The 27,427-nt window shown below is 43.1% G+C and overlaps 3 protein-coding genes across 3 annotated transcripts; 1 reads left to right on the top strand and 2 right to left on the bottom strand.

The window, feature by feature from the left end:
• Window positions 1-1,845: 1,845 nt before the first annotated feature.
• Window positions 1,846-14,343, bottom strand: crabp1a (cellular retinoic acid binding protein 1a). The gene is made up of 4 exons (XM_084477141.1): window positions 14,214-14,343; window positions 11,435-11,613; window positions 4,820-4,933; window positions 1,846-2,154 (listed from the first exon to the last, which is right to left on the bottom strand). Exons 1-4 carry the CDS (start codon window positions 14,281-14,283, stop codon window positions 2,104-2,106), a joined length of 414 nt encoding a protein of 137 aa, XP_084333267.1. The 5' UTR covers window positions 14,284-14,343; the 3' UTR covers window positions 1,846-2,103.
• A 3,422-nt stretch (window positions 14,344-17,765) lies between these two features.
• Window positions 17,766-22,195, top strand: skic8 (SKI8 subunit of superkiller complex). The gene is made up of 11 exons (XM_084476825.1): window positions 17,766-17,877; window positions 18,293-18,342; window positions 18,427-18,454; window positions 18,693-18,798; window positions 19,136-19,308; window positions 19,683-19,831; window positions 20,763-20,856; window positions 20,997-21,090; window positions 21,436-21,528; window positions 21,642-21,720; window positions 21,976-22,195. The coding sequence occupies exons 2-11, from the start codon at window positions 18,331-18,333 to the stop codon at window positions 22,063-22,065; spliced, it is 918 nt and encodes a 305-aa protein (XP_084332951.1). The 5' UTR covers window positions 17,766-17,877; window positions 18,293-18,330; the 3' UTR covers window positions 22,066-22,195.
• Window positions 22,196-22,549: 354 nt separating this feature from the next.
• Window positions 22,550-26,965, bottom strand: slc25a44a (solute carrier family 25 member 44a). The gene is made up of 4 exons (XM_084477218.1): window positions 26,694-26,965; window positions 25,429-26,152; window positions 24,915-25,042; window positions 22,550-24,521 (listed from the first exon to the last, which is right to left on the bottom strand). Exons 2-4 carry the CDS (start codon window positions 26,075-26,077, stop codon window positions 24,330-24,332), a joined length of 969 nt encoding a protein of 322 aa, XP_084333344.1. The 5' UTR covers window positions 26,078-26,152; window positions 26,694-26,965; the 3' UTR covers window positions 22,550-24,329.
• Window positions 26,966-27,427: the final 462 nt, after the last annotated feature.

The following is a 27,427-nucleotide window of genomic DNA, read 5'->3' as shown; positions in this document are numbered from 1 at the left end:
ACGCAGCATCCATGGCCACCAAGCTTGGTCGGGACTCCACGCCAACTCGGGTGTTGTTGGACCGTTAAAGTCCACAGATTATACAGTCTGGAGAGAGACATTCACCACACACCTGCTCACTGGATAACTGCCGAATTACTCTGGTAATAATAGCCTTCCATTAGGGAGAAATATATGGTGCAGTGTATGAGAGAACAGAGTCATCCAGGGTTAACCTCACTTCCTCCCGATCACTTGACAACGTTGTCACCCTCACCTGAATATCTGCAGAACTTTGCCTTAGAGCATTTGCCTTGTAATCCTTTTGGGGTTGCTGGTTTGAATCGCTGCAGCAGAAGTGGTGTGGCAAGGGAGAATGAGTTTAGAATCTCTATAGACCCATGTCTCTAGAAGTAGCTTGGTTGGAAGTGATCACCCACAGTTGCCACACTGCACCATCTTCCCTGAAGTTGACTGACTTCATATGAGAAAGCGCTCCTTTGATCTGAAGACTAATTTCACAACATGACTCATATGTCTTGTCTATATTAATGCAAATATATACAAATGATGTAGAGCTTTGCTGCTTCATATTTTCTAGAAATGTTTACACAGACTACATACAAAAATACAATTGCCAGCACTCTTAATGTTTGAGTAAAATAAAATGTAGGTAAAAAAATATATAATACACTTTTTGAAACCAACCATGCACATGTCATTTGAACTCTTCCATGTCTGCTCTTGAATGCGACCACCTTGTCCTGAGTTACCGGGTCCGTTTTGACCACTGGGCATAGCATCAGATTGTAAAGGCCGGTCAAGCGAAAGAGGTCAGCTAAGACATGGCCAGGCTGCTTCAGACTGCTGTGGCATCTTGTTGTTTAATGCTGAAGATGGACCTGTAGAGTGTAGACATCCTACAGACCTAGAGCATAAAGCCTCAAAACCCCTGCCTGCTCCTTAATGACATGTATTTGAAATATCCGCTGCTAGACGCTTCGGATGAACACGTCTGCTTCTAAATGACTTAATAGTAAATTTCAAATAAATACTTCTTATTGTCGCAATTCAAATCTTCTTCTGCAGTATTTTAACTGCACGTGAATCTGGTGGAGGACCCCACACTTGTCCTATTTACAGTCCCACCGTGCTTATCTTCGCCAGTGCCTGCCTTAGCAATGGATCAGAATCCCAGACGGTCTCTGTGGGAACGGCGTCCATCACACTGTGGTGGGAGAGGCGTGAACACTGCAGTGCGGCCGCAGAAGTTATGCTTTTGGAAGGATTTTGTGAAGTGAAAAAAGTGTTTATAGCAAGGGGGGATTATAACATTGGTATGCTGTAAGAATTGGACCAATTGAAAATAAAATGGGAAAAAAATTATATTAAATATAAGAAATAAAAATGTCATTTGAACGTAGAAATAAATATAATTAACACGCTGTTATTTATGCTTTATAATAGTTTATAATTGTTATCCTACCTAAAATGTATACAAGCCATGGTCACAATGAAATGGCAAATACAAATCTATGTGTTCCTTAGACGAGCACCGTCAAGTCATGATGTCATCATTATTGTCCTTATTTTGACCTTTATGAAAACACAGTTTGCCTTCGGGATGTGTGATTACTGAATTAATGTAAAATTACCTCTCAAATCCAATTCCAAAAGGTCTCAAAAGATCATGTTTTATGTGTAGGCATAATAGGCTTACGTTTTCTTTCTGAAAGAAGAAGAATAACAACAATAATTTTCCACAGTCTGTTGTCTTTGTTGTTTTTTATTGACTTTTTTATTCTTGTTTTCCATTGATTTGTGATTGCCTTAGAGAGCCTATTCTAACACATGACAACAGAGTTTGCACTTATGAACGTTAAGCATCCAGAGAGAAAGTTACTGTCAACCACACCACAAAAAAGAGCTGCTGTTTCATACACGTTACATACACCTAGCTTCAGCTGTAACACAACATAACACGACACAAAACAGAATGCATTGTTACTTTGTTTTTTTGATTGTTTTGACATGATATGTTAAACCGGCGCAAACTGGTTTCACTGGCAGTTTGTTGGGCTTGCCGTGTTCCCTTGTTCATCTGGCACGTTGCGCTTCCGATCTTCACTCCCGCATGTAAATCCGTGTGCACACGACATCGTCTGCTCCGAAAGTCTGGAAAAGAGAAAAGAGGTTTAAGAGAACTTAAACCTTTTGCATGGACTTGGTTAGTGACCATCTATTAACCCCTTGCTTTTGCATTGGGAGCTCTGGCCAGTCGTCACTGTGTGTCTATTAGGTTGTTTCTCTGCTTGTTTCTGTACGTCCACAAAAAAGCTAAATCAAAGCTTTCAAGCTTTAAATTGACAATTAAAAAAATAAAAATAAATATTTATAATCTTTTATCCAGCTAATGGACTTGAGCCCAAAGCGTGCTTCCATGTCGGGCAGACGAGTCCAGAGTACGTCCATACGCACCCTGTGGCTGTCTGACTGTAGGCCTTTTCTTTCTGTACAGTATTATAGTACCAAAAATAAGGCATACCATAAGAGTATGTTGAGGATAAACTCTAACTCAAATTCATAATTCTAAATCATAACACCCCCCCCCCTTCACACACACACACACACACACACACAAGAATATCCAATGCGCCCCTAAAATCCTATTTCCCGAGTACTTGCCTAAAAGTGTTCCGCAGACAAAACCATTTGAAACGGGACAAAGCAAAGCTTATGGAAATGTGCCCCAGTTTACAGTGTGAACTGCCAGAGATAATCAGACGCTTGCCCTGTGACGGCGAGCCGCCTAGCCCATGCCTTGCAGTCTCCACTGTCTGGGATGGAGCCAGACATCTCACATCAACACGCTCGCTCTGCTTCCGACATTGTTTGTTCGGCTGTCTCCAGACATTGATGACTCACCATTCATTTTCCCCTAAGAATCCTGTCCAAACTTTAGTTTTCTTTCCGCATTCATACATCTAGCGTCACACTCATTGGGGTTACATCCACATTACATTGCCTCATTTAGTTCATTCCTTGTCTGTACATTGAGGGTGTCTAAAAACAATGGAGTCAAATCCTTGCATGTGTTAAGTATGTTTGGCCACTGAAGACTGTTTGTGTTTGTTTAGATGTTTAGCTGTGTGTGATGCCCCCCCCCCCACCATCTAACAATCTGGTACAATGCTTTTATCACTCCTGACAACCTGCCAGGCCCATCCGAACGAGATAGCCAGAAAGCCCTTGTCCATGAGTTCTCTCTGCCCATGCAGTCAGTAACCGTTGTCTTGAGTCATTACAAAATTATATTGAGGGGTTAGTGGTGAATGTCTGTTTGCATTTACATTCCTTCACAGAGGCCTGCAGCCCCCTTTCTGGGTTTGTTTGAAATGTGGCTCCCTAACATAGATGTAGTGTGGTTTTGGTTTTAGCATTTCATTTATGTTCCTGTTAATAGTTAGGGATTACGTGCTTCACGCTATAGAGAGATGTCAAGCAACGGAAGGATTTGAAATTTCACAATAAAAGTATTCTTTTTCTTTCTTCGTAAAAATTTAGTGGCATTTATTTCACCATATAATTTGTGAAATTGATTATCTTTCTAAATGAAAATTGTATGTTTCTCCTGTAGTCACACTACTAATCTTGCTAACAAACAGACTGCTGGTGAGCCAGGCAGAAACAACACAGACTACGGCAGGAACCATTAGGAAAAAAGAAAAAACTTTTATCGTCTGTCTCAGAGCTCAGAGCCTCCACATGACATTTACAGGGCTTTAGACCCAATGACTTTCAGCCATTTTAATCTGTTAAAACACAAGAGCCGGTTTACTGCCTCGTCAATGTAAAAGCCCCTTCCTGTTACCATCTCCCATCTCCTTCTCCCATGAAAGCTTGTTGTACATAGATAGAGAGAAAGAGATTGTCAGTGTTTGTGTGTGTGTGGGAGGGGGGTTATATCACTCATCTCCTTTATAGACAAATCTCCAGGGTGCTTGCATTACCTCACACGCTTCGTGATATTAAAACATTTGTCTTAAAGGAGAATCACCACCATGTGGAGACAGACTGGGTTGACCCGGGTTCCACTGTCTTAAAGGAGAATCACCGCCATGTGGAGACAGACTGGGTTGACCCGGGTTCCACTGTCTTAAAGGAGAATCACCGCCATGTGGAGACAGACTGGGGTTAACCGGGTTCCACTGTCTTTTTTTTTGTGATAATTTTTTTTTTATTTTGTATAATTATACAATAATAAACAAACAAACAAATACATTTAAGAGAAAAAAAGACGGGTTCCACAGTCTTAAAGGAGAATCACCGCCATGTGGAGACAGACTGGGTTCAACCTGGTTCCACTGTTTTAAAGAAGAATCACCACAGACCGAATGGCTTGAAGGCAGGCTCTTTTAGAGTTGGGGAGGAGGGAGGGGAGTGTGAACGAGAGTTGGCATACACTAAGAGGGCAAGCGTTGATGAAATATTTTCTAATAAACCAGAGGGTTATCATAATTCTAACACATTCTTAGTGGACTACATAAGGTTTGGTAAGTTCGATAGATCTACGGTCACATCCTACTGTATATATTCAACATAATTGATTTTGTTTGGTTTTGTAAATACTTTTCTATCCGCACAGCTTGAGCGTCTCTGAACTCGACATGTTTGCACATTTCTAATTAGTTCTGCCTGGTGGTCGGGCACACCCAAAACTCAACCCAGACTCTTGGGATGAGACTCGTTAGCGACCCTATTTGTTCTGCCTGGCGGAGCCAGCTCCCTGACCGGTGTCTCCCGAGGTGATGATCACAAGGTCCCAGGCACAAGCACTCACCAGAACCAGCTCGTCTCCATTCAGCTCCCGGGTCCAGAAGGTCTTGGGTCCGTCCCCGTCCACCAGGGTCTGCTTACATTGGATCTTGTTCTCAGTCTCCCAGACGGGGAGGCTCTGCCAAGAGGGGAGAGATAGGGTTGTAAGAACGGCAGTGGCTCAAGTGAAAGGGTTCTGGTTTGATCCCTAGCTTCTCTTCCGGTGTCCAGGAGTCCCTGAGCAAGACACGTACCCCTTACTGGGTGTCTGACTGCCTGTGCCCTTGCCCTCTGTCTGACTGTCCTGTCCGTCTGACTGTCCCCTTGCATGATTGACACCACTGACACCGTCAGTGTTTGAAATGGGTGTATGAACTGCTGTATGAATGGAGGAATCAGAGGCACTAATTGTGAAGCACTTTAAGTGGCAGTCTGTTTATTTCTATAAACGCAGTCCATTTACCATGGACAGTAGGACACCATCTTACAGCTTTGATGCTGCGGTTGTTCTGCTGGGTCGTTGGAGTTGTAGAGCAGGCGAGAGCAGTCGACTCCAGACGGAGGGGAGGCGGTGGGTTGGGGCTTGTGTGTGTGTATGGGGGGTGGGGGGGGGGTCGCCAGATCAAAGGTAGGAGAAGACAGCCGACCGGGTCTCAGCGGGCTGCCATCCTGCATCCTCACCAAGCATCACTGATGAGGACCGGGGCTTTGTTCACTCTCTCTCTTGCTTTCTTCCTCGCTTCCTTCCTTCCTCTATCCTCTCGCGCTTTCGCTCTCTGTTTCTCTGTCTCGCCTTCCCTTTTTCTCACTTTTCTGTCTCGCTGTCTCTCCCTCCCTCTCTATGCCTCCTTCCCTTTCTCGTTCTTTCCCCTGTCTACCACTTCTTATCTGTGTGTGTATGTGTGAATGTATCAGTGTGTGTGTGTGTGTGTATGTGTTTTAATAAGCCCAAAGAGTCCATTATCCATGGCTCTTTTACAGCTAGTCTCCAGTCTGAAGTGTTGACTTGGATGGATTTTCCTCGTTCATTCTCTCTATTGTACACTATCTCTCAGACAGACACACACACACACACACTGCTCTATTCAAGACATCAAAGGATCCCGGGAAGAAGCTGGGTCACATAGGTACACTACACACACACACACACAAAAAGAGAGAGACTTGGATAACCTCATTGTATTTGCTCAAGGCATCAAGGCACTAATATTTAATTTTGTGCTGCAGTGGCTCAGGAGGTGAACGGGTTGTCTGGGGACCGGAGGGTTGCCGGTTCAATCCTTCTAGCTGAATGTCGATGTGTCCCTGAGCAAGACCCCTTACCCTAATCGCTCCGACAACCTGGCTGTCGCCTTGCATGGCTGACAGCGCCGTCAGTGTATGAATCTGTGTATGACTGGGTGAATGGGAGGCAACAATTGTAAAGCGCTTTGATTGGCCACAGGTCTGAAAAGCGCTATAAATACCATTTAATTGACTGCAGTATTATTGCAGGAGGCTTATCGGTGACAGTCACTGACTCTGTTCCTCGCTCTGTCGGCTGGCCCGCAGCAGGAGGCAGCTGGGTATTAAACAGCCCTCTGGATTCTTTTGTCTTTCCTTATTATGTCATACTCGACTTCATAGAGTGGCGACACAGATTGCTTTGAACATTATGCAGATGAGAGCCATCCCAGACACCCAGCTTCGAGTCTGGGTGTCTGAGTTCACCCTTCTCCTCCCTCTCCCGGTCGCCTGTCAGACCAACCAACCTGAAATGCCACCTGTGCCCCAACACTCTGGATAATACTCAAGGTATGTCAAAGTTGGGATAGATAATAAATTATTTTGAATCCTTTAATCTAAAAATGATGGCATGAAAGCGAAAACGACGTTATGCACTCAAATTCCATTAATAAGGATATATATATATATATATTTTAACAGTTTAATCTGGATGTGATGGGACAATTCCCATGGCTTAAATATTTGGTCGTCTCCAAACACACTATTAACCTGGGGCAGATGACCCATCATTTAAATTCATCTCCATGGTAACCACCAACTGGCCAAAAGGATGAGTTATCTTTTTATTATAAAAAATTCTTGGTTGGTTTTCAACTACTCAGTCGGTAGTAGGCCCTTTCACCCCTTTCGCTAAGTTTAAATCTCCCTTGTTGCCCCTCTGAAATTAAGATATATTGATCATATCTAAAGTGACTGTGAGGGCTTTCATCTTACTGAATTGCATTTGTTAAAAAAGTTTCAAAAACAGAAAATATGGAAAAAAGTTTCCAGTTTAGAACTAAGCCCTCCTCTTGGCCTCGTCTCCATGGAGCAGGGGGAGGTATCTGCCCTCACCCCCCTGCTCCGGGTCCAAGTCTGGGTTCTGGGGGTGTGAAGGAGCCACGGAACCCTGGAGAAATCCCCCCCCCAGATTAGAGGAAGCCTTTTAACCTGCTGCCAAGGCAGGATCACCATGTAATCCCCTTAACCGCCAGGGCACCAGGGCACCAGGCCCTTAGCCAAGCTCCACTTAGCTCACCCCTGCCTCCTGCACGCCCCCACAGGCCTGTGCACGTGCCTGGGTCACTGCGGGCACCGTGTCCGATTCTGGGCGCCAGACAGCCCCTCTTCTCTGCCCCTCTCGAAAGCAGACGTTCAGACGAAGATAAGGCGAAAAAATGTATGCCTCAGTATTGCACACATCTTAATACCGCTCAGATTCACCATGGACATGCCAGGGCCGACTTGTCTGGCCAGCGTTTCGTCATGTGGCACGACACCCAGAGCTAGTGCCGGGTATACACACAGCACACCCTTTGTGACCTCTGTCTTTGGGTAACGAGAAGAGGCCAATGGGCACTCAGTGTAGAACACAGTCTCTCAGCTTCACTTGTCAACGAGACGGCCAACATGGCACAGACACATGACTGCAGTCTGACCCACAACCCAGCACGCTGCAGGGCACAGTCTGAGCAGCCCTGCTGTCTCCTGCCATCCAAATTAGGTCATGTCTGGTCAAAATGGTAACCGAGCCATGCTTGCCGCCACATGTAGCTGGTGACGAATGTTAAGTCCGATTTTGTAGGGAGTACAGCTGTTAAATATGCAGTTGCGTGTTTTGGTTTTGGTTGATTTAAGGCTCTGTCATATTCTCATAACGATGTGATCTCATGAAAAGTACTCATCTGTGACTGTATTGAGTACTATAGTCGTTGAGCCGAGGCTTTTATCCACAAGCACTTATGTCATAAGGAACAGGTAGGGGCTAGGCTTATTGCTCAAGGCATTTGGGGTTTGCACCCACAACTCTTCTGCCGAGAGGCAAACCCTCTAACCACTAGACTATCCTACCACAGTAACGCCTAGATGGAGTTATTGCTGGGAGGGGACGGTTTTGTTGCACATACTCTTGTGTGCACTGGAGTTTCCAAATAATCTCAAGTATCACATACTGTTGGTCACATTTTTGAATGAGTCCAAGGCAGTTTTTCCTTTCCCTGTGCAGTATTTTCTATCTGCTTAACCACATCTCCAATCTCCCACTGCATTGCGAATTTAAGGGAATTCATGACATGCGATATATCTGAGTAGTTTATTTTTCATTATACTCATAACTTTAGTTTCCAAAGTTTAGAATCCATCAGACAGATGGAGTCTTTGCTAGCTTAGTTTCCAAAGCCTTTTTAACCATTGCAATAAAAGACCTTTAAGGCCCCAGTCATGTCAATATTATTGATGTCTTATAATTGCACACTTTTCTTACTCATTTTCGCACATTTTAGGAGAAAAATCACTCCTGTTCTGTTACGTTTTTCTTAAAGCCAGAGGGAGACTGCTAGCAAAGTGGGTCTATGGAGCTTTCATAACGATCGCTAGACTCCTTCTACCTAGCATTTACTTGCTCTATCGATGAAGAATCTCAAACTGCTCTTGATTGTTCCTGCTCTTTGTTGAATGTGGCACCATTATTGTGAGTTCCCTTTGTTAACATAATATATAAAAAATATCACAAAGGGAACTCACAATAATGATTTTTCTTCTCCTTCCTCTTATTTTCTCTGAATATAGGCATTATTTTCGAGGTGAAAGACAGCCTCCTAGATTTTAGATACAGGAAAAAAAAAGAACTTATGTCTACACGTCATGTCCTTTAGGTGATACAAAATGAATTTAGACAAGATGCATGAGAACAAAATAGCTCTTCCTTCAACTCTACACTTACACTTAGGAATCTTCTGTCTTAACTCATACTCCCAAACAATCTCTCATTCTGTGCTCTTGTCCTTTTCTAAGTGAAAACACACTAGTCTCCAAACGAGATTGCTAGGAAATCAGTTTATCCAGAACAAAAACAATGCCTGGGTAAAGGGAGAGCTGTTTCTCAGGGGTCAGTAGGAAGAGCTTAACACACAGATGTTCACGGATGACCACAGCCTGGCATTGTGCAACAGATTCTCAGTAACTCATTAGCATGAAATCCATCCAAATAAAAGTCCTGACAACCTCTTACTACATTTGTTCTGTCTTGTTAAATTTTGACCTAAGATCCATTCTAACCATATAGAATGTTTTTACAATTCAGCTCCAATACTGTTATATATGTATACATTATTATGTAAGCGAAAACCCATGAACTATGTGGTTTGTGGTATTTACTTAATTAGTTAAGAAGTATCTACAGATTGTCAAGGAAGAACGCTTGGGAGTATTTCAAATAAATAACAAACAATAATGATCAAAATGTCTGACATAGTAAAAAAGTGTTTTCTCTATAACTCAATGGAAATTGTATCATATCAGAGCAAATACCTCATCAGAGCATTCGATCAGCTACTTGTCGGCTGGGAGCAGATGTTTCGTATTCGTTTTCTGATGTAATTTTAATGTCCCATCTGCAGAAGACATTGTTGAGATGGTATGGTGGTGCGACGGAGCCAGATAAGCACGGGAAGAGACCTGTTTTTCTAACTGTAACCCCGTTGAGCCACGGAGGAAAGATATACAAGCACAGCATCTAGCATAACATGTAGGAGATGATATGATCTGCTTATTCGATATGTCTGCTTGGATGAGAAACACATTTAATTGAAGAGGAGTTGTGTAAGGATTTAGGAATGTTTTTCAGGTTGATGTCAGGTTGTTCTGCTTGTATTTAATATCCTCCCATCTTATCTAACTGCACACTAGCTTTTAATTACACAAGCAATTTGGGTTATTGTGTGTCCACGGTGGACAGTAAAAAATCCCATACCCATATTTGTAGATTAGACGCAAAACTAGATTTGAGGTTCTTTGGTTCGCCTCCTCGGGTCATATTTATCATAATAATTGTACAATTTTAATTTAATTTAATCTAAAAGACCCATATCCCAGTCTTAGCCCTTGTTATTGGACAGCTTCATTTTGTAGGGAGGAAGCAGTGGGTGTTGGCAAATTGCCAAAGAGTTATCGCTCTCTCCATTACGCTCCGCAGAACACAGAGTTGAAAAGTGTCTTCATGTTTACCTCTTTGTCCTTGTATTGAGCATTATTTTATTTTGATAAATACCCGTACCTTCATTTGAATGAGCCTAATTATTATATGAGCCTCTTATTTTGTTGAACGTTTATAGCCATACTTTCACCGCTCTTTAATTTTGATGAGCCCAAATAGCAACACTTTAATTTTGATGAGCATAAATAGACTATAAGACTATAGACCTTAATAACCATACACTCACCAAACCTTTATTTTATAACCTTAATTATTGACACCCTCCCCATACCTTAATTTTGATGAGCGTATATATCCTTACCCTCACCATACTTTTATTTTGAAGAGATTAAATATCTGCCCTACCAATACATTTGATGACACTAAATATTCATGCTCTCACCATACCTTTATTTTGACAGTCTAACATTCGGCTCGCTTACATCGAGGACCCATCTGAAGTGTTCTATTCTATAAGTCTTCCACATGAATATCTTCTAGGAAGGTTGTGGGAATCTTCCCCAAGGGGACTTGGAATGGGGGGTTGGTGGGATGAGGCTGGGAAAGAGGATCCAGCCTCCTCTTCATCGGGATCAACCCTTCAATCCCGGGACCCAGGGAGGTGGGCCCGGTACGGTCTGGGATACCAATTAGATGCATTCATTTTGCATGGAGGGCTCCACAACTCCGGCAGGCTTTGAAGGCCTCAGCAGAAGATACGCACATAGTCTGTGCGTGGGCAGATACCACAATGGACAAGCACACACACACACACACACACACACACAGACGAAAGCACCCAAACACACACTTTTTGACAAATAATAGTTTTCACAGAAGAAATGCTGAGTCTGCTTGTTTAAATGGAGGTTTGGGTGAAATTGTGACTGAAAGGAAGTGGATCCATAGGCTGCCTTCACCCATTGCAACGGGGACTTCCTGTTTTTATTTTCACAACATTTCAATGTGTGTATATGCAGACACACACACACACACAGACACACACAAGGGGATGTCTATTAAATAGCAGGTAGTTGGCTCTATCCAACACCATATCTATCAGGGAAACGTGCGTAATCATCTTAAGTCGTACCATTTCTGTTTGTGGCAACAGCTGAGGAAGCTTAAAAAATGTAACAGCTTTTCCCCACCGCCTCCCCCCTCTCGCTCTCTCTTTCTCACCTTGCACTTGCGTCCGTCCACCGTCTCCTCGCAGAACTCCTCCCCGATGGTGAAGTTGATCTCGGTGGTGCGCACGGTGGTGGAGGTCTTGATGTAGAACTGCTCCCCGTCCTGACGGATCTCCACGTGGGGCTTGGCCGCCGCCGCGCCCGCCACCTTCCTCAGCATGGCGTTCACCCCTGGATGGGGGAGAGACACGCACGTGTCACACACACACACACACACACACACACACACACACACACACACACAGATACACACATACACACACAGATAGACACACACACACACACACACAACCAGACACATGCGCATACATACATACATATATTCATACATCGATTCTCAGACACACACACACACACACACAAACGGATGTCTGTATTGAATGTCATGTATAACGCTGCAACAAAAACTGTTTGCACTACTTAGTATCGGCAAATGCAATAAAAGTGGGTGAGTGGAGAGGAGGACGGAGGAGAAGAATAAGTGAGGTGCATGGCAAGTGTGTGAGGAGGGGGTGAGAAGAGGTGAGGAGGGGAGAGACATCTCTGAGGGAGGGGAATGGGTGAGGGTCGGGGTTGGCGAAGGGGAGAGAAGGGGTGAGGAGGGGTGAGACATGTCAGAGACGGAGGAGGAGAACTAGAGACATACTCCTGATGCTCACAGTATAAGGGGCCACCTGTTATTCCTTGAATAATAATTCCTTGAATTCCTTGAAACATGAATACATAAATACAAATTTATTAATGGAACCTACATGACCGTTTAAGGCCACCTCAGGGACCTTTATTGTATGTTCTCTGAAGGCACTTTGTATTGCAAAACATCACACTCACTGGCATGAAAGTTCATTATTTTAAGCTCTGGTTGAAAATTGGCATATGATTATGCATCGTTTTACAACACTCAAAATCTCATACAGAACTGTTTATATGAGTCTATGAAAGTCTATGAAATTACGTCTATGTAGTACCTCCGTGTACACCAATAAAAACAATTGACTTTTATAAATATATATATATATATATATAATATGAGAAGGGATAGATAGACAGTATTTCTGAGAATTTCAGAAAAAAACCTTTTGGTCCCTTCAATGTGACAAATTCTTTGCTTTCTCCTCAGATTACTCCCTCTCTTAAATCTTTAGTTACACTCATTTCCAAAACCATTGTGGTGTTCTAAACCCCAACATAAACAGTTGAGATTGTACTCCACCCAAGTCTTAATACCTCGGGGGAAAGCAGGACGGCAGTACATCTTAAAAACATTTGTCTCGCGCGGTCTCGCCTTCCCATGAATAATAATAATAATCACATCCAAAGGGCGTTGTGGCTCATAAACAGCCTCATGTGTCTTCACAGTGTTCATGTGCTGTTGACCTCCACTTTATAGAAAATGCATCAAACTAAAAATTCCATGCGGTCGATTACAAAGACGCTGATGCACTGCGACTCCCTCGGATGACTCCAACAACCCAGAACTTTCTGGAACATGAAATCTCAGTCATGAAATCATATCCTCAGACAGACATGCTTAATGTGACCATCCGGCGACAGAGCGAGCTCACTACACTAACGGGAATGTGCCACGTGTTCCTTAACGCGCAATTACAGACCAATTTATCACGGTGGCCCCCAAGGGCCTCTTAGATAACCTTATTTGAAAAAAAAAGTTTTTATTAAATATATTATTTTATTATTTTTTAGAGGCAAATAAACCTATGAGAGATTCTGAGGGGGGGCACCCAACGAAAGCAGAAGCCAACCCAACCAGAGCTGTTATGAGATGAATGTGACGGGTCTCTTAAGGGGAGGCCGCGCCAACCATTTAATATTGATCCAACGCATGCATTTAATTCACTAATGGACTTTATATCTTCACCAGATAACACATTCACGCACTCAGGCCGTTTTGCGATTGTACGGCCTGTATTTCAGGAATTTTATGAGAACCCTCAACTTTTCATTGAAGCCTATAGGTGTGTTGGTCTAAACGGTAGAAACTCTTACATCAACCGGGGCAGGCTGCATCTCAGTCGTCTTGGATGTCAGAATGGCTTGGACGTCCAAACACAAACATGTCCAGCATTGTCTATCGCCTGCGTTTCAAAAAGACGTGGAGGTCCACACACAATGCCACCCAATTGAGTGTGTGTGTTTGTGTGTGTGTGTGTGTGTTTGTGTGTGTATCTCAGTTGAACTCCAACCACAACAAAACCTAAACCCAAAACCACGTCACATCACGTTAAGGCTACAGAGAGACGGGTGGAACGATAAGAGATGAGAAAAGGATGCCAGCGAATGGGATCGGACCCCAGAGGGAGGGGGGCTGGGGGGGAGAGAGAGAGGGAGAGAGAGAGAGACGACCACTTGCGTGGTTAAATGCATGCCCTACTTAAACGCTTAACATGAATTAGCAGCACCACCACCCTCTCCTCCGTAACAATACGATGTCTGTTCTGGTTGGAATTCAGCATCCCAGTACGCTCATATCTGCCCTCCCATCCGGAGGACCAGGAGGGTTTCCCAGGACAATGTCAAGCCTTTGGAAGTCCCTGCGCTTTACAAAAGAGGACTGACGCAAAGCGAGAAAACTAAAGTGAAAAGGCAATCTTTTTTCACTGGATGTGATTGATAGTTAACCCCACGGAGGGATGCACCGTTGCCCCGGCGATAGAAAGTGGCAAAGAGAGGAGGCGGATTAAAAAGACAGAGAGAAAGTGTGAGCGAGAGAGAGTCAGGATGACAAGAGGAGAGAGGAGACTGGCTCTTACCCAGGGCTTTGAGAAGTTCATCGAAATTCTCACTGCTCCTCATCTTCCAGATGCCGGCAAAGTTAGGCATGTCTGCCGAGGAGGTCCGTGCACGTTGCTGCTTGTACGGAGGAGAAGAACCTGTTTCACTCTCTGCACTGCCTCCCCTCTCCCTCACTCACCCTTATCCTCTCTCACCCTCCCGCCCCCTCTTTCTCTCTTGCGCGCTCGCTCGCTCTCTCTCTCTCTCCCTCCCACTAACCCCCTTCTCTCTCTTTTTCTCCCCCCCTGCTCTCACCCCCTCTCTTACGACCCCATCTCTCTCACCCCTCTCTCTTTCTCTCTCTCTCCCTTTCTCCCTTTCTCTCTGTATCTCTCTCTCAGCGACACCCAATTTCTCTCTCTCTCTCTCTCTCTCTCTCTCTCTTCCCTTTCCCATCCCACTTTCTCTCTATCACACTCTTCCTCACACTCTGCCCCCCTACCCTGCCTCATCTTCCTTTCTCTTCTCGGTCGCACTTCAGCCTCTCTCTCTCTCTCTCTCTCCATCTCTCTCTCTCGCTTTCTATCTCTCTCCCTCGCTCTCTCCTTCCTTTCACAAAGACTATTAGAGCTAGTCTAATTTTCTATGTTCTGTAGCCTTTTTGCCAAAATTGACATGGCCTACAGACTCACCAATGTACACACACACACACACACACACACACACACACACACACACACAAAAGAAGCCTGGCATGTTCCACTAATACATACGGAACAAGATGGATGCCTTGCTGCTGTTGGCTGGATCTCCGTACATTCTGCTTGATTGGGATGGCTGGAATTTATTGATTGCCATATCTTATCAATGGATATCATAAATGTGACATTGAAACATGTCAAGTTAATGTTCGTTTGGAGGACTCAGAAAGTGTGTCATCGATCTGAAACAATTGAAATAATTCATCCCAAGGGTTGTATTCTATCATTGGATAATTAAAATTAAAATTAGCAGTATCTTTGTACATCATTTTCGCCCATTGAGTTTGTGTCATTAAGAAGTCAACTCTGCATAATATGGTTCAAGAACTCAAATCAAGTTCAGGTTCAATGGGTAATGTAATCCTTTTTATTTTCCAATCCAATTAATAGGAAAATGTAAACATTGGTTTTCTTGCTTATACAGAATAGTAATGTGTGGTCGAGAAATATTGAAATGCAGGATATCCGCTATCATTGTATTTCATTTTGTACCCTCATGGGGACAAATTGTTGATATAGCTGATATTGCTGCTGCTGTATTTTTTATGGTTTTTAATATATTTATATAATGTATTATTTTTAAATAGTACTGCTGCTATATAATAGCTCTAATCTAATAGTATAGTACTATTTTCTTAATGACGCAAGTTTATACACACACACACACACACACACACATACACACACATGTTTCTGTTTGTTCATCTTTGTGCATATCTTGCACATATTGCTAAATACGGTACAAATTTTTCAGTTGGATTTTTCTGATTGATCACTAAACTGTGCCGTTTTCACCCTGGAAATAAGTGCTATTGTTTTTGTAGAGCTGTTTAAAAATATATACAGTATATAAATTGAAGGAGTGCTGTTTTACTAAAATATCAGTCAATATAGAAAAACGTTATTTCATTGTGTCAACACATTTTTCATAAGAATTAAATCCCCAAACTTTGTCATTTTATTTTCTCAAAAGATGTATATTCTCCTGGGACTCCATCTTTGACAGCTACTTTTAAAAGTACAAAGCACCAAGAGAAAATTGAAGGCCTCTTGGTACAGCTGCAGAGGCCCAGCCTCGGAGTACCTTGTCAGGCAGCCTCCAGAGCAGCCTAACCCTAGCATCACCAGCCCATCAGAAAGGAACACACCCTGACCTATTTAGAGAAGTTCCCGCAAGGAATGGCCAGATAAGGCCCTGAATGGCATCATACTAAAAGGTAAAGGCTGTGTTATCTTTGTTTGATTAAATTTTTAGAAGAACAAAATACCATTGAAATACATTCAATGATGGATGTATAGATAATAAATATTAAGTATAAATTACACATAATTATTAAATATAATAATATCAAGTTTCAATACTGAAGCATTTAATGTCAATAATGTCTTCCCCAACTGTCAACATTTAAATGTATTTTTAGATGTACACAGCTACTCTAATTGTTTAGAGAAATATTAAATGTTTATTTTTTGGTTGTTTAATTCTTGTTTTAAATATTCTACTATATTGTTATGCTGTGAAATATGATGTGTATCCTTTTTTATGAATAGGAAACCAATAAACACTTGAACTATTACGCTTGGATATTTTCGTCTCCCTCTGTTATCTGTCTTTGCAATGTGGCTTTCAACAGTGGTTACAAGACGTAATGCAATGCCTTTGGTTTATCTTCACTCAGTAGGTGGTCAGATGAGCTGAGAAGAACAAAGAGCGACAGACCGACAGGGTCTGGATAAGTGCCTGTATCTACCGTTATAACACACACAATTACTTTGCTCAATTACGGCTCTACTTTTGGGTCTGCCCTGCCTAATGCACATGTTCCATTTCTATGATTAACAACGATCATTGTGGTGGAAAATGACAACGCTGCACTTCAGTAATGAAGGAGCTCTGCAAAGTAGAAACAGTATTTCATTAGGCTTGTACTTCTCCACATCAAACACACAACCCACTGCACACAAACACACAATGCCACACACGACACATTGCCACACACACCAAACACACCACACCACACATATCAAACAGAACTAAAAACATACTGAAAACACAATACCACATGAGCACAATGCCACACACACACACACACACACACACACACACACACACACACACACACACACACACACACACACACACACACACACACACACACACACACACACACACACACACACACACAAAAACAGCCTCACAATACCACAAACCCTGAACACACAATTCTACACACAAACACACCATCATTAATGACAATTGTTTTTGAATGATTGTTGATTCCTACTTTAATTTAAGGTGTAGTTTATTTGACTTGTCATTCTTATGATGCCCTTATACTAATTTGTACATGCTACTTAGAGCAAGGTTACAGTCATCACAGGGAAAAGGAGCATCAATGAAAGGCTATATAGATAGATCTATAATATATAGTAAGTGGAACCTGGGAGCAAATTGCTTTCAGCCATAGAATGTTTCAGCACAGCCATAGACGGTTTCAGAACACAGAAGAAGGGAAGACGAAGTCCAAGATATAAGATGACCTTTGAGGAAACATCAACCATCTTACATATGACACTGGCCTGAATTCTTTATTATGCGAAGGAGATTAATACTGTACTTTTATTATTCAATTTAATTTGTTTTCTGTTGACTGTCAGAGGGAGAAAGGAGAGAGGTCCATTTTAAAATAAATCCATGAAGCTGCGGCATAACCCTTATCTAATCGAGATAGCATAAGCTATTCCTCCACTCGACTCTTCGTCCAATAGGTGGCAGCAATGCAGTACCCAGTTGGATGACGGCCATACTAAACCAATGAAGAGGGGCTGAAGAAGAAATAGCGGAAGTGTTCATTTGTTGTCATCATGGCGCCTCCTGTGTAAACCTTGGTGTAAACTAACCGCTGAATTGAATTACACTGTTTAAAAGATTTTTCCTAAGGTATGTAGCAATGTATTACATACAGTTTACATGCAAAAACATGTTTTATAGACTTTAACCTTAAATACGAGCTACGAAGTGGTAAGATGCTAGCAGGTCAATACGAGGACCACCTTATGGTTGGACTGATAATGGGAATTATTTGTAACAGAGATCCAATGTAAATAGTCAAAACTATAACCGATCATATATATTAGAGCTCTCTAGGTCTCTGTTCACCTTGGAGCATTTAGACATGCCCGCACTAAATCTGCTCTCTTCGATCTGGCAGAAAACCACCAGTCATTCAAACCTGTTTGAATGGACAATGCTGTCATGAATGAGTCGTTATCCGCTGAATCATGAAATGTTTCTTCGTGTATTAATAGTACAGAGAGAGAAAATGTGATTACGTAGTGTGTCTGGTCTTCTGTAGGTTGATTTTCCCCGAATCTGCATCTCCCAGAGAACACGATGAGCACCCAGGTAAGCATGGGGCTGTTCTGTCTGTTTCTGTTAGTCTAGAACTCCATCATCAAGATGTAAATAACAATCGAACTTTCATTACAGTACAGCATCCTTTTCAAGCAAGAACATGGTAAGTAGCCACTAGCTCCTGCTAATTCATACTCAAAGCACAATTAGTAAGCATCTACACATGCAGTAATTCATTTAAATATTACTTTTCAATTGATTACTTATTAGAGGTGTGGTTCCTGCTTATATACATCTCCGAACAGCCTTTGGGATTGAGGGTTGCTATATAAATAAACCGACCGTGGTTACCCTTATGAGCTGTGTCAGTTGGGCCTCAATGTGTGTGTTTGTGTCTCCAGCGCACGACGATGCAATCTGGACGGCGGCATGGGGGCGGAGCGAGGCGGACGGCACAGATACCATCATCACCGGCTCTCTGGATGACATGGTGAAGGTCTGGAAGTGGTAAGCTCCTCCCCTCTCAGTGTGCCAGGGCTGCTGCTGCTGCTGCTGCGCCAACATACCCACAGGCAGCACGGTGCTCTTGAATGCAACTTGTGGCAAGTGTAAACATGTTGCATCTTTAAGTTCATTCTCATATGTCAGTGTGGTAATAATATTACTAGTAGTAGTAGTAGTAGTAGTAGTACAACAAAAACTAATAGTAATACTAATATAATAGTAATTATATGAATACAATACAAAATAGACTAAATTGTAATTATTGTTATTACATTCATCCAAACCAGACATTGATGGTTATCCTTCCTCCCCTTTGACCGGCCCCTCTGTCTTCCATCAGGTCAGACGAGAAGCTGGAGCTCCAGTGGAACCTGGAGGGCCACCAGCTGGGCGTGGTCTCTGTGGACATCAGCCACGACGGGGGCATCGCCGCCTCCAGCTCCCTCGACGCCCACATCCGCCTCTGGGATCTGGACTCTGGCAAGCAGATCAAGTCCATTGACGCGGGCCCCGGTAAGACTCTGAGAAGGGCCCCGGTAAGACTCTGAGAAGGGCCCTGGTAATTTCTGGGATTCTGGGAGGGCTACTCATGGACGGTGTGTCCATCTTGTCTGTCTTCTCAGTCCTTGAAGCTTGTGTATCCCTCATCTGCACACCAAGTTTAATTTAATTAATTTAATTTCTGGATCCACCACTCGAGTTAAAATAGATCCATGTCCACCTGAGCACTCACACCAATTGGTCCATTGTAGACAAGGCCCCAGATATAAACTTAACGTAATCCCATGCCTTATGACTGTGTAGACCATTTCACATCCCTACACGACTTTGTGTCTCTTACAACGTTATGTGTTTGTGTGTGTGTGTCTGTGTCCATGTCACCCTAGTTGACGCGTGGTCCGTGGCCTTCTCCCCGGACTCCAAACACATCGCCACCGGCAGCCATCATGGCAAGGTTAACATCTTCGGAGTGGAGAGCGGCAAGAAAGAGTACTCGCTGGACACCAGAGGGAAGTTCATCCTCAGCATCGCTTACGTAAGGACAAATCTCCTCACTTATTATTATTAATTTTATTTTATTTTTTATTTTTTTATTTTTTCAATTGTTAAATTTTATTTTATTTTAATTTCTATGTTTTTTGCACCTGTGGAAAAAACCCTTAATAAGTTGTAATGCAAATATCCAGCTTTCAACTATTACAATTTAGAATGAAAATTATCCAAAACTAAATGGGAAATGTTAGTCTAAAATGTTGTAATGGAGGGATGTCTCCCTGGGGACCCCAGGTGGAGGGAGATGGTGGTTAGCGTAGAGAACATCCTCTGCTTGTTTAGCCCGATGAACCTCACTCTACTGAGGTGGACAAACAGCATATTAAGTGGCTTGCGAGGTTGAGAGGACCGTGAACAACTGAAGGTAATGGGCTTCAAGAGGGCACTTTCCCTCACAGAAAGGGGGCTTCAGCCCTGAAGCAAAGCAGGGTGGGGGGGGGGGCTCTGGCCCTGTGCCATTAGCAGCGGATGAACTGCCAAGGTCTGCAGCCGAGTGGGAAAACATTGGTGCTACTTAAAAAGACTAATCACAGAAATACTAAGAAATGAAGTAACGCTGATCTGGATTTTCTAGTACTGCCGCTGCTATTCAATTATGCTTTTAGTACATCTAGTAGTTACAAAAAATATATATTTTTTTAAAAGCCATTAGTTTGGTGATTTTAGTGAAATTATTGTAGCGTTTTTTGATACAAATGATTGAAGTTATCTTTTTACAGTAAAATAAGTATAGCTTTTGATTGTGCAGTCTCCTGAGAGACTCGCTCTCCCAGGAGTAGGTAAACTAGGTAAAACTAAACATCAAAACCATGGTTGTTATTATTCTATTATTATTAGCCATTGTCCTGTTTGCCATATAGGCTGCAGTAAGCTACAGTGAACCAATGCTTCTCTGTGTTTGTTTTGCACTACAGAGCCCAGATGGAAAATACCTGGCCAGTGGAGCCATAGATGGAATCATCAACATCTTTGACATCGCTACTGGGAAACTACTCCATACGCTAGAAGGTATACATCTATTGTCTATTCATTTATTTTATTTATTTGATATTTACGAACTATCTTACCTTCGCAATTAAACAAATACACATTTTCAGCAGTGACGGTGGCCCCTAGTTCCTGAATGACGTGTCTCCCTCTCTCCTCAGGTCATGCCATGCCCATCAGATCTCTCACCTTCTCCCCGGACTCCCAGCTGCTCGTCACTGCCTCCGACGACGGATACATCAAGATCTACGACGTGTGAGTGTCCCGAGCCCACAATGTACAGCGTTGAGGTCTGCCTCACTACTATATATACTTTTAAATCTGTTAGCCACAGCTTTTTATTAAAATGGATCCGTGCACTGGGATATCTTTTATTTAGCTATAAGCTATATTTTATATTTCTTTTTTTCATGATTGTCTTACAATGATTGTTCTTTTAAAATGTATTTGAAATGGGTTTCCTGCCAAGAAAAGCACTTTGAATAGTGTGTTTTGAAGGGTGCTCAATCAATACACTTAGCTTTGGATCTATAAAGAGTTTGAAAGACTTGTTTTCTGGTTCCGCTCCAATAGTAGATGTTTTTTATCTGTGTTTTGCAGACAACACGCCAACCTGGCAGGCACACTCAGTGGCCACGCCTCCTGGGTCCTCAGTGTGGCCTTCTCCCCCGACCACGCCCACTTTGTCTCCAGGTGAGACATCACTCTTTCACGGAGACTAGCTTCCTGCTTGTGAGTGTGTATGTATGTATATATTTATATGCCATTGATCCATGTTGTGAAATCTGTTCCTGGTTCGTGTTCAGCTCGTCAGATAAGAGTGTGAAGGTTTGGGACACAAACTCCAGAGTGTGTGTCAACACTTTCTTCGACCATCAAGACCAGGTGAGAAAGTCTCCATTGCTCCACTGCTATTTTGTAATATAAGGGTACTGCTTTATACACGCTTTGGGAAGAAGTTGCGGTCTGCATTCTGCAACATCAGCTGTTTCCGTGAAGAAAAATATATCTCGGAAAATTACGTCACTTTAGAAAATAGCGAGTGGAAGGTTCGCCTTTAATAGATATCAGATAAAAATGATTTAAATGACCCATAAATGTTTTAGGTGATTAATTAAATCAAAACACCTGTGTTCCCAGGTGTGGAGCGTCAAGTACAACAACACAGGCTCTAAGATCATCTCTGCAGGCGACGACCGCGCCATCCACATCTACGACTGCCCCATGTGACCAGGGGAGGGACCAATAGAAACGCATGACTTATTTGGTACATCCGAACAAACTCAATTATAGGGGGGTAGGTGGTTGTAAAGCTATTTTTCACCGGCCTTCTTTGGTCAAATAAAACATTTTTTTTCTATTTTGTCTTGTTGGGCAGTTATTTAGTTTATAGGCAATGATGGCCATCTAGTGGCTGAGATGAGAAACTGTATCCCATGTCTTTTTGGTAGGTCACATCACAGTAAGAGCGCATTTGAATTCTATTTCATGTATACATGTATATCTTCATACTACATTAAATTTACATCTTTCTGAAATGCTTGTCAGATTCAGAATTAATCAAGAAAATTTTTATGTTCTAGATTTATTCTGAATCGAGATGCATTACACATAACCACAATACAAGTTGCCATTAAGGGGATTCTATTTAAATTATCATTATATCCCTGAAGTGGCATTCATTCCTCTTCAGTAAAGGTCCAGTCACCACCTTTGACACAGCCGTCAGCCGTCCTTTATTGAGTCTTCCTCATGTAGAACAGGCTGATGCCAAATACAACACAAACCATAAGCTTGGTTTTTCTGCATGTGTCTAGATATTCATTTGATGGTTTACATATAGGGACACACATTTTCTTTTTCTTCTATAATGTATATCCGTCTTGACAGGTCAGACTTGCATCAACATCAAATTTTCAAAATGACTTATGTTACAAACTTATTTCCAGTGACAAGAGGGCTTAGGATAAAACATAAAATCTCAAATAACCTGCTGGTGGAAAATAGCAGTGTTGGATTGACCATATCCCAATAGCTTCCTGGTAGTTTTGGATGGAAAGTCTTGAGTTAAGAGTGCTCTGGCACACATTACATAAAACGTGCCTGTGAACATCACATAATCACCAAAAAAGTTCTGTAAGGAGGTGGTAATTTTCAAATTCAAAGGAAAATCAAGATGATTCAAAAATAAGGCAGTGAGACCAATTTACAACTCTTTAAAAGGCTATTGTAAAAGGCAAACAAAGCACATTGAACATGGTATTGTGCTTTTGGGTCAAAACCAACTCCAGGCAAAGGTTGCATTAGGAAACAAGGAAAGAAAGTGAACAATATACATTGGTATCAGTTGTGAACAAATCAGTCAATCACATTGGAATTTTGTATATGCTATTTCCAAGGCATAGGAGCAACCTACAGAGATTTGATGTGCCAGAAAACTATCCGGTCTCACATCTAAACCAACTACCTCGGCGCATACATGATTTTATTGTCCACTGGAATGCACCATACAGAAATATATGCAAGATAGATTTACCTTGAGAAATTACACATTTCTGCTTTGCCAATGTCATCTACTAGCTTGACAATACAAGTGGTTTTCCGATTTAAAAAAGAAAAAAAGTGTTTACCATATATTATTTTGTGCAAACACCTTAGGTTCTTTGTACACATCAACTGTGACAACGTGAAAACACAAAACACCTGAAAGATGACAACTACTGGATTTTAAGCTTTTCTTTTTCCCCAAGGGTGCTTTGGGGCTGGAGGTACCTTTTGAGTCATTAAAAGGATATTTTAAAAAATAGTCTACACTATGAAAGTGTTATATTTTTCTCCCAACAAAGCATAAACGTATGTCACCCAAAATTGCTTTATATAAGTATGTTGGGTTTTTTTTTTTTACAGAGGAGGCATAAAATGGCTTTTTCCACAATGGCAGTTTGAGCCGAGCCCATAACTATAATAAAGCAGCTGGGAAACACGCAGCACCAAGAAACAGATCTAACAGAATCGGTTTCTATTCTACTTTTTAATCAATTTTACCCTACATAGTTATTTAACTTTGATTCTAACTGATTCTAGAATGTTTTGAAAAGTTAATACTAAAATACCTATACCGGTATAAGTGGTGGGCAGAGGAGTTTCAGGTGTTTTTTAGTCTTGATGGAGCGTTGTTTATAGTTTATTTCTCCCCTTTCACTTGGATGTACCCTGGGTCCTGGAGAAATGTTCCGGCCAGATATCAAACTGAACCAATTTGGTTCCGTTCACCACCATCTGGTCTCCTTCAGGGCCCAATACAAGTGGTCCGGTCCGGTACTGAACTGGTTCAGTTATGGTCACCAATTTCTGCTGTCTCTACCAATATACAGTAAGCTGTCTGGTGTGAAACTGAACCGGTTCTGTCCAGCTCACCAGTGTCTGCTCATTCCACCAGGGCCCTGAGTACAGTACATTTTTTCTGGTGTGAAGCTGAACCGGTTCCGTTCCCTTCACCAGTGCCTGCTCTCCACCAGGTCGGCCCTCAGGCTGAGTCTCTTCAGGGACTCGTAGCCCACCACGATGAGCACTGAGGTGGGCATGGCGGCGATGACGCGGGCGGACAGCCCCTTGGTCATCCCCCGAGCCCCCTCCTCCGCCAGCAGCTGCTTGAAGGTCTCAGAGACGGAAGAGCGTCCCTCCACCTGGCAGACAGACACACGGACGAGTAGGTCACCTGCTATGTTCTACCACTATGAGTGACGGTGGATGATCGACCAATACGCTTGGCAGGAGCGTACATTGAGCTCCACATGGTCAACACAACCATGTATCGTTTGTCTTCTCAGACAGGTTATACACTGTGGCCATGTGGGAATACTTGGTCATAGTAATTGACAATGTATATAAAACGAAAAGTCAAGAAAAAGGGCAATTTCAGGGGAGAATTTGCAGATTCCCACCGGCATCTGTGAAAGTTGATACAGGATATGTAGCAGAATACAAACAAAAAAGTGTCGTTCAGGACCGCTAAATTCAGATTAAAATGTGGAGATGAACCGGTGTATAGTCACGGTTCAAGTGCATCTGTGACTCACCTGCACTCTGGCCCGAACCACGTCCATCGGGTTGGTGATGGTGGAGGCGGTGGCGGCCGCCATTGGTCCCGCTACAGCCAGCACCATCAGCTGAGGACAATCGCTGGGCACCAGGTTCGACAGGCGCTCTGGACACACAGAGAGGGGAAGACGGTCAGAACATGAGGGGTTCTGTAAAGAACATTCCATGGGGGTTTACATTGAATGCCTCGCAGCATGCCTTTTTCTTTAGCTAATGGTTCATGAAGCATGAGCCAAGGGCTAGAATAAACAATGGAGGATTGTGACCTTTGCACCATTCGATTGACCAGATAACCAGTCGTAAATACAACTCCCCGCACCCCCACCTTTCAGCTAATCCTACCCTCAGGGTTTATTTGTAATGTAAATATCGCTTTGGGTACTTGAAAGAAAACACAACACTTGCGACAATCACAAAGGATGATGAAGACGCAATGAAGACTTGTTTTTCTAGATTTGTCACAATGACAGAAACCAAGAGAAGGCCACTTACCGCTGTAGAAGTGGTAGAAGGGCCACCAGAGAGCACTGTTGGGGATGTAGGTGAGCAGCGACGCCACGTATCCCCGGTAGAACCCGCGGAACCCGTCGGCGGCGCATATCTGCACCACAATGTCGCGGGTCTGTCCGAAGGACAACCGCACCCGTCTGGACAAGGGGGACGACGCGGCGGCCGGCGCCCTGGGTTTGACCTTGAAGCGGGTCAGGTGCTCGCCCCGGCCCTGCATCATCAACTGCTGGGACACCACGTCGATGGGCACCGTGATGGTCTGTGCCACCAGCGAGGCCGCGCCCCCGGCCACCAGGGACTTGACTGTGTTGCTGGGGGAGTAGTGCGACACGTACTTGCGCACCAGCTCGTAGGTGGTGATGTAGGCCTGCCCCGACACCAGCGTGAAGGTGCTGACCATGAAGCCCCGGTACAAGCCGCGCAGGCCCTCCGTGCGCAGGATCTTACAGAAGGCGTCCAGCGTGCCGGTGTACAGCGACTTGCCCCTCTGCACCTGCAGCAGGGTGCGGATGAGGCTGGCGGGGTACACCGTGAGCCGGGTGGTCATGGTCATAAACACCCCCAGGGAGTAGAACTTCCTCTTGTCCAGGTCCTCCCATTCGATGATCTGGATGGTACCTTTCTGCTGCATGACGCCGGTCCACGCAGAGCTCTGCCCCACCTCGAGCTACAGTACTGGAGAGGACACCCTTCCCACGGCCATGCACTGTGATGGGCAACAAGACAACACTCGAACATCAAGAAATCACCACACTTGTCGTCAACGGTAGCTCTACATAAAGGAGTTGGATACCGTCAGACAGTAACAATATAAAATGTGAATACTGTCAGTTCTATAAAGACTTACGGTAGCTAAGGAGGCAGAGCACGTTGTCTCGTCATTATAGCCTATTTATAGCATGATACATTATGGTTATTTGGTATAGAAGTACCGTGCAAAGAAGTTCCTGTGATCATGTGTCAACGGATGACTATACGGGACAATAACAGTTTCCTAGCGTGGTTATATAGGATACCATGCTGCTGAAATATACTGATCTTTCCCCTTTTTCACCAACATTAAAGCTCTTCGCAACAAAATGGTGTAGGTTTACTAGACGTTTACTGATGTGCTGTATCGATCCCACGAAAACAACACTAACGTGAACGGAAGTCCTCCACATGTGCTGCAACGTCGCACTATCTGCTGCGTCTTGTTAAAAAAAATCGTACATACACAGCGATTTATGTCGAGCACATGCACTTACTTATTCAGAGGCCATTCGCAGACTTTAACGTCGTCTTCAGACAGTGTCCAGCGTAGTGTGGAGGTTTGCATTAAACGTGCAGGTCTTGAGTGACGCTATGGCCTAGTCCGCAAGGTGGTTGTCCAGAAAGTCACGCCTGCGCTTCAATGCGCTGAGAAGACACAGACAATGTCAAAGGTGAAAGGTCGCCAGGATTGACTTAATTGTCCTGCCGAAATATTACTTCAAGTTTCACGCTAAAATGTGTTAATTGTTTGTTGTTGTTTTTTTTAACTGTGTTCGTTTAACGTAACGTTCGATTAACTGTCTGAATAGTATGGGAAATGGAACGTATAGCCTCCGTAGTCACGTGACGTCCTCTGGCGGGATTTAAAGGCACAGTCACGCTTATTTCTCAGGTCAAAATAAAGAGAGAGATAAACTATGTAAACAACCAAATAAAATACACCATGCTCTGGTAATATAGTCCGGAATGGGACCTTGACCCTCCGATAAGAACACTCATTTTATAACATAGAAATAGTTTAAAATGAAAACAGTAGAAATACAGCCCGCCCCCTTCTCACTCCTAAGATATATTTAAAACGTTATGTTAATTATACTACTGTTGCTGTAACTACTACTACTACTACTATTTCTACTTCTACTACTACTACTACTACTACTACTACTACTACTACTTATACTACTAATACTACTACTACTACTGAAACAACAATTATATGATTCATCCT

Source organism: Micromesistius poutassou (genome assembly GCF_964030765.1).
Source record: "Micromesistius poutassou genome assembly, chromosome: 13".
In the NCBI taxonomy this organism is placed as follows: domain Eukaryota; kingdom Metazoa; phylum Chordata; class Actinopteri; order Gadiformes; family Gadidae; genus Micromesistius; species Micromesistius poutassou.
The sequence above is the reverse complement of the archived record's forward strand: the minus strand, read 5'-3'. Positions and strand labels throughout refer to the sequence as shown.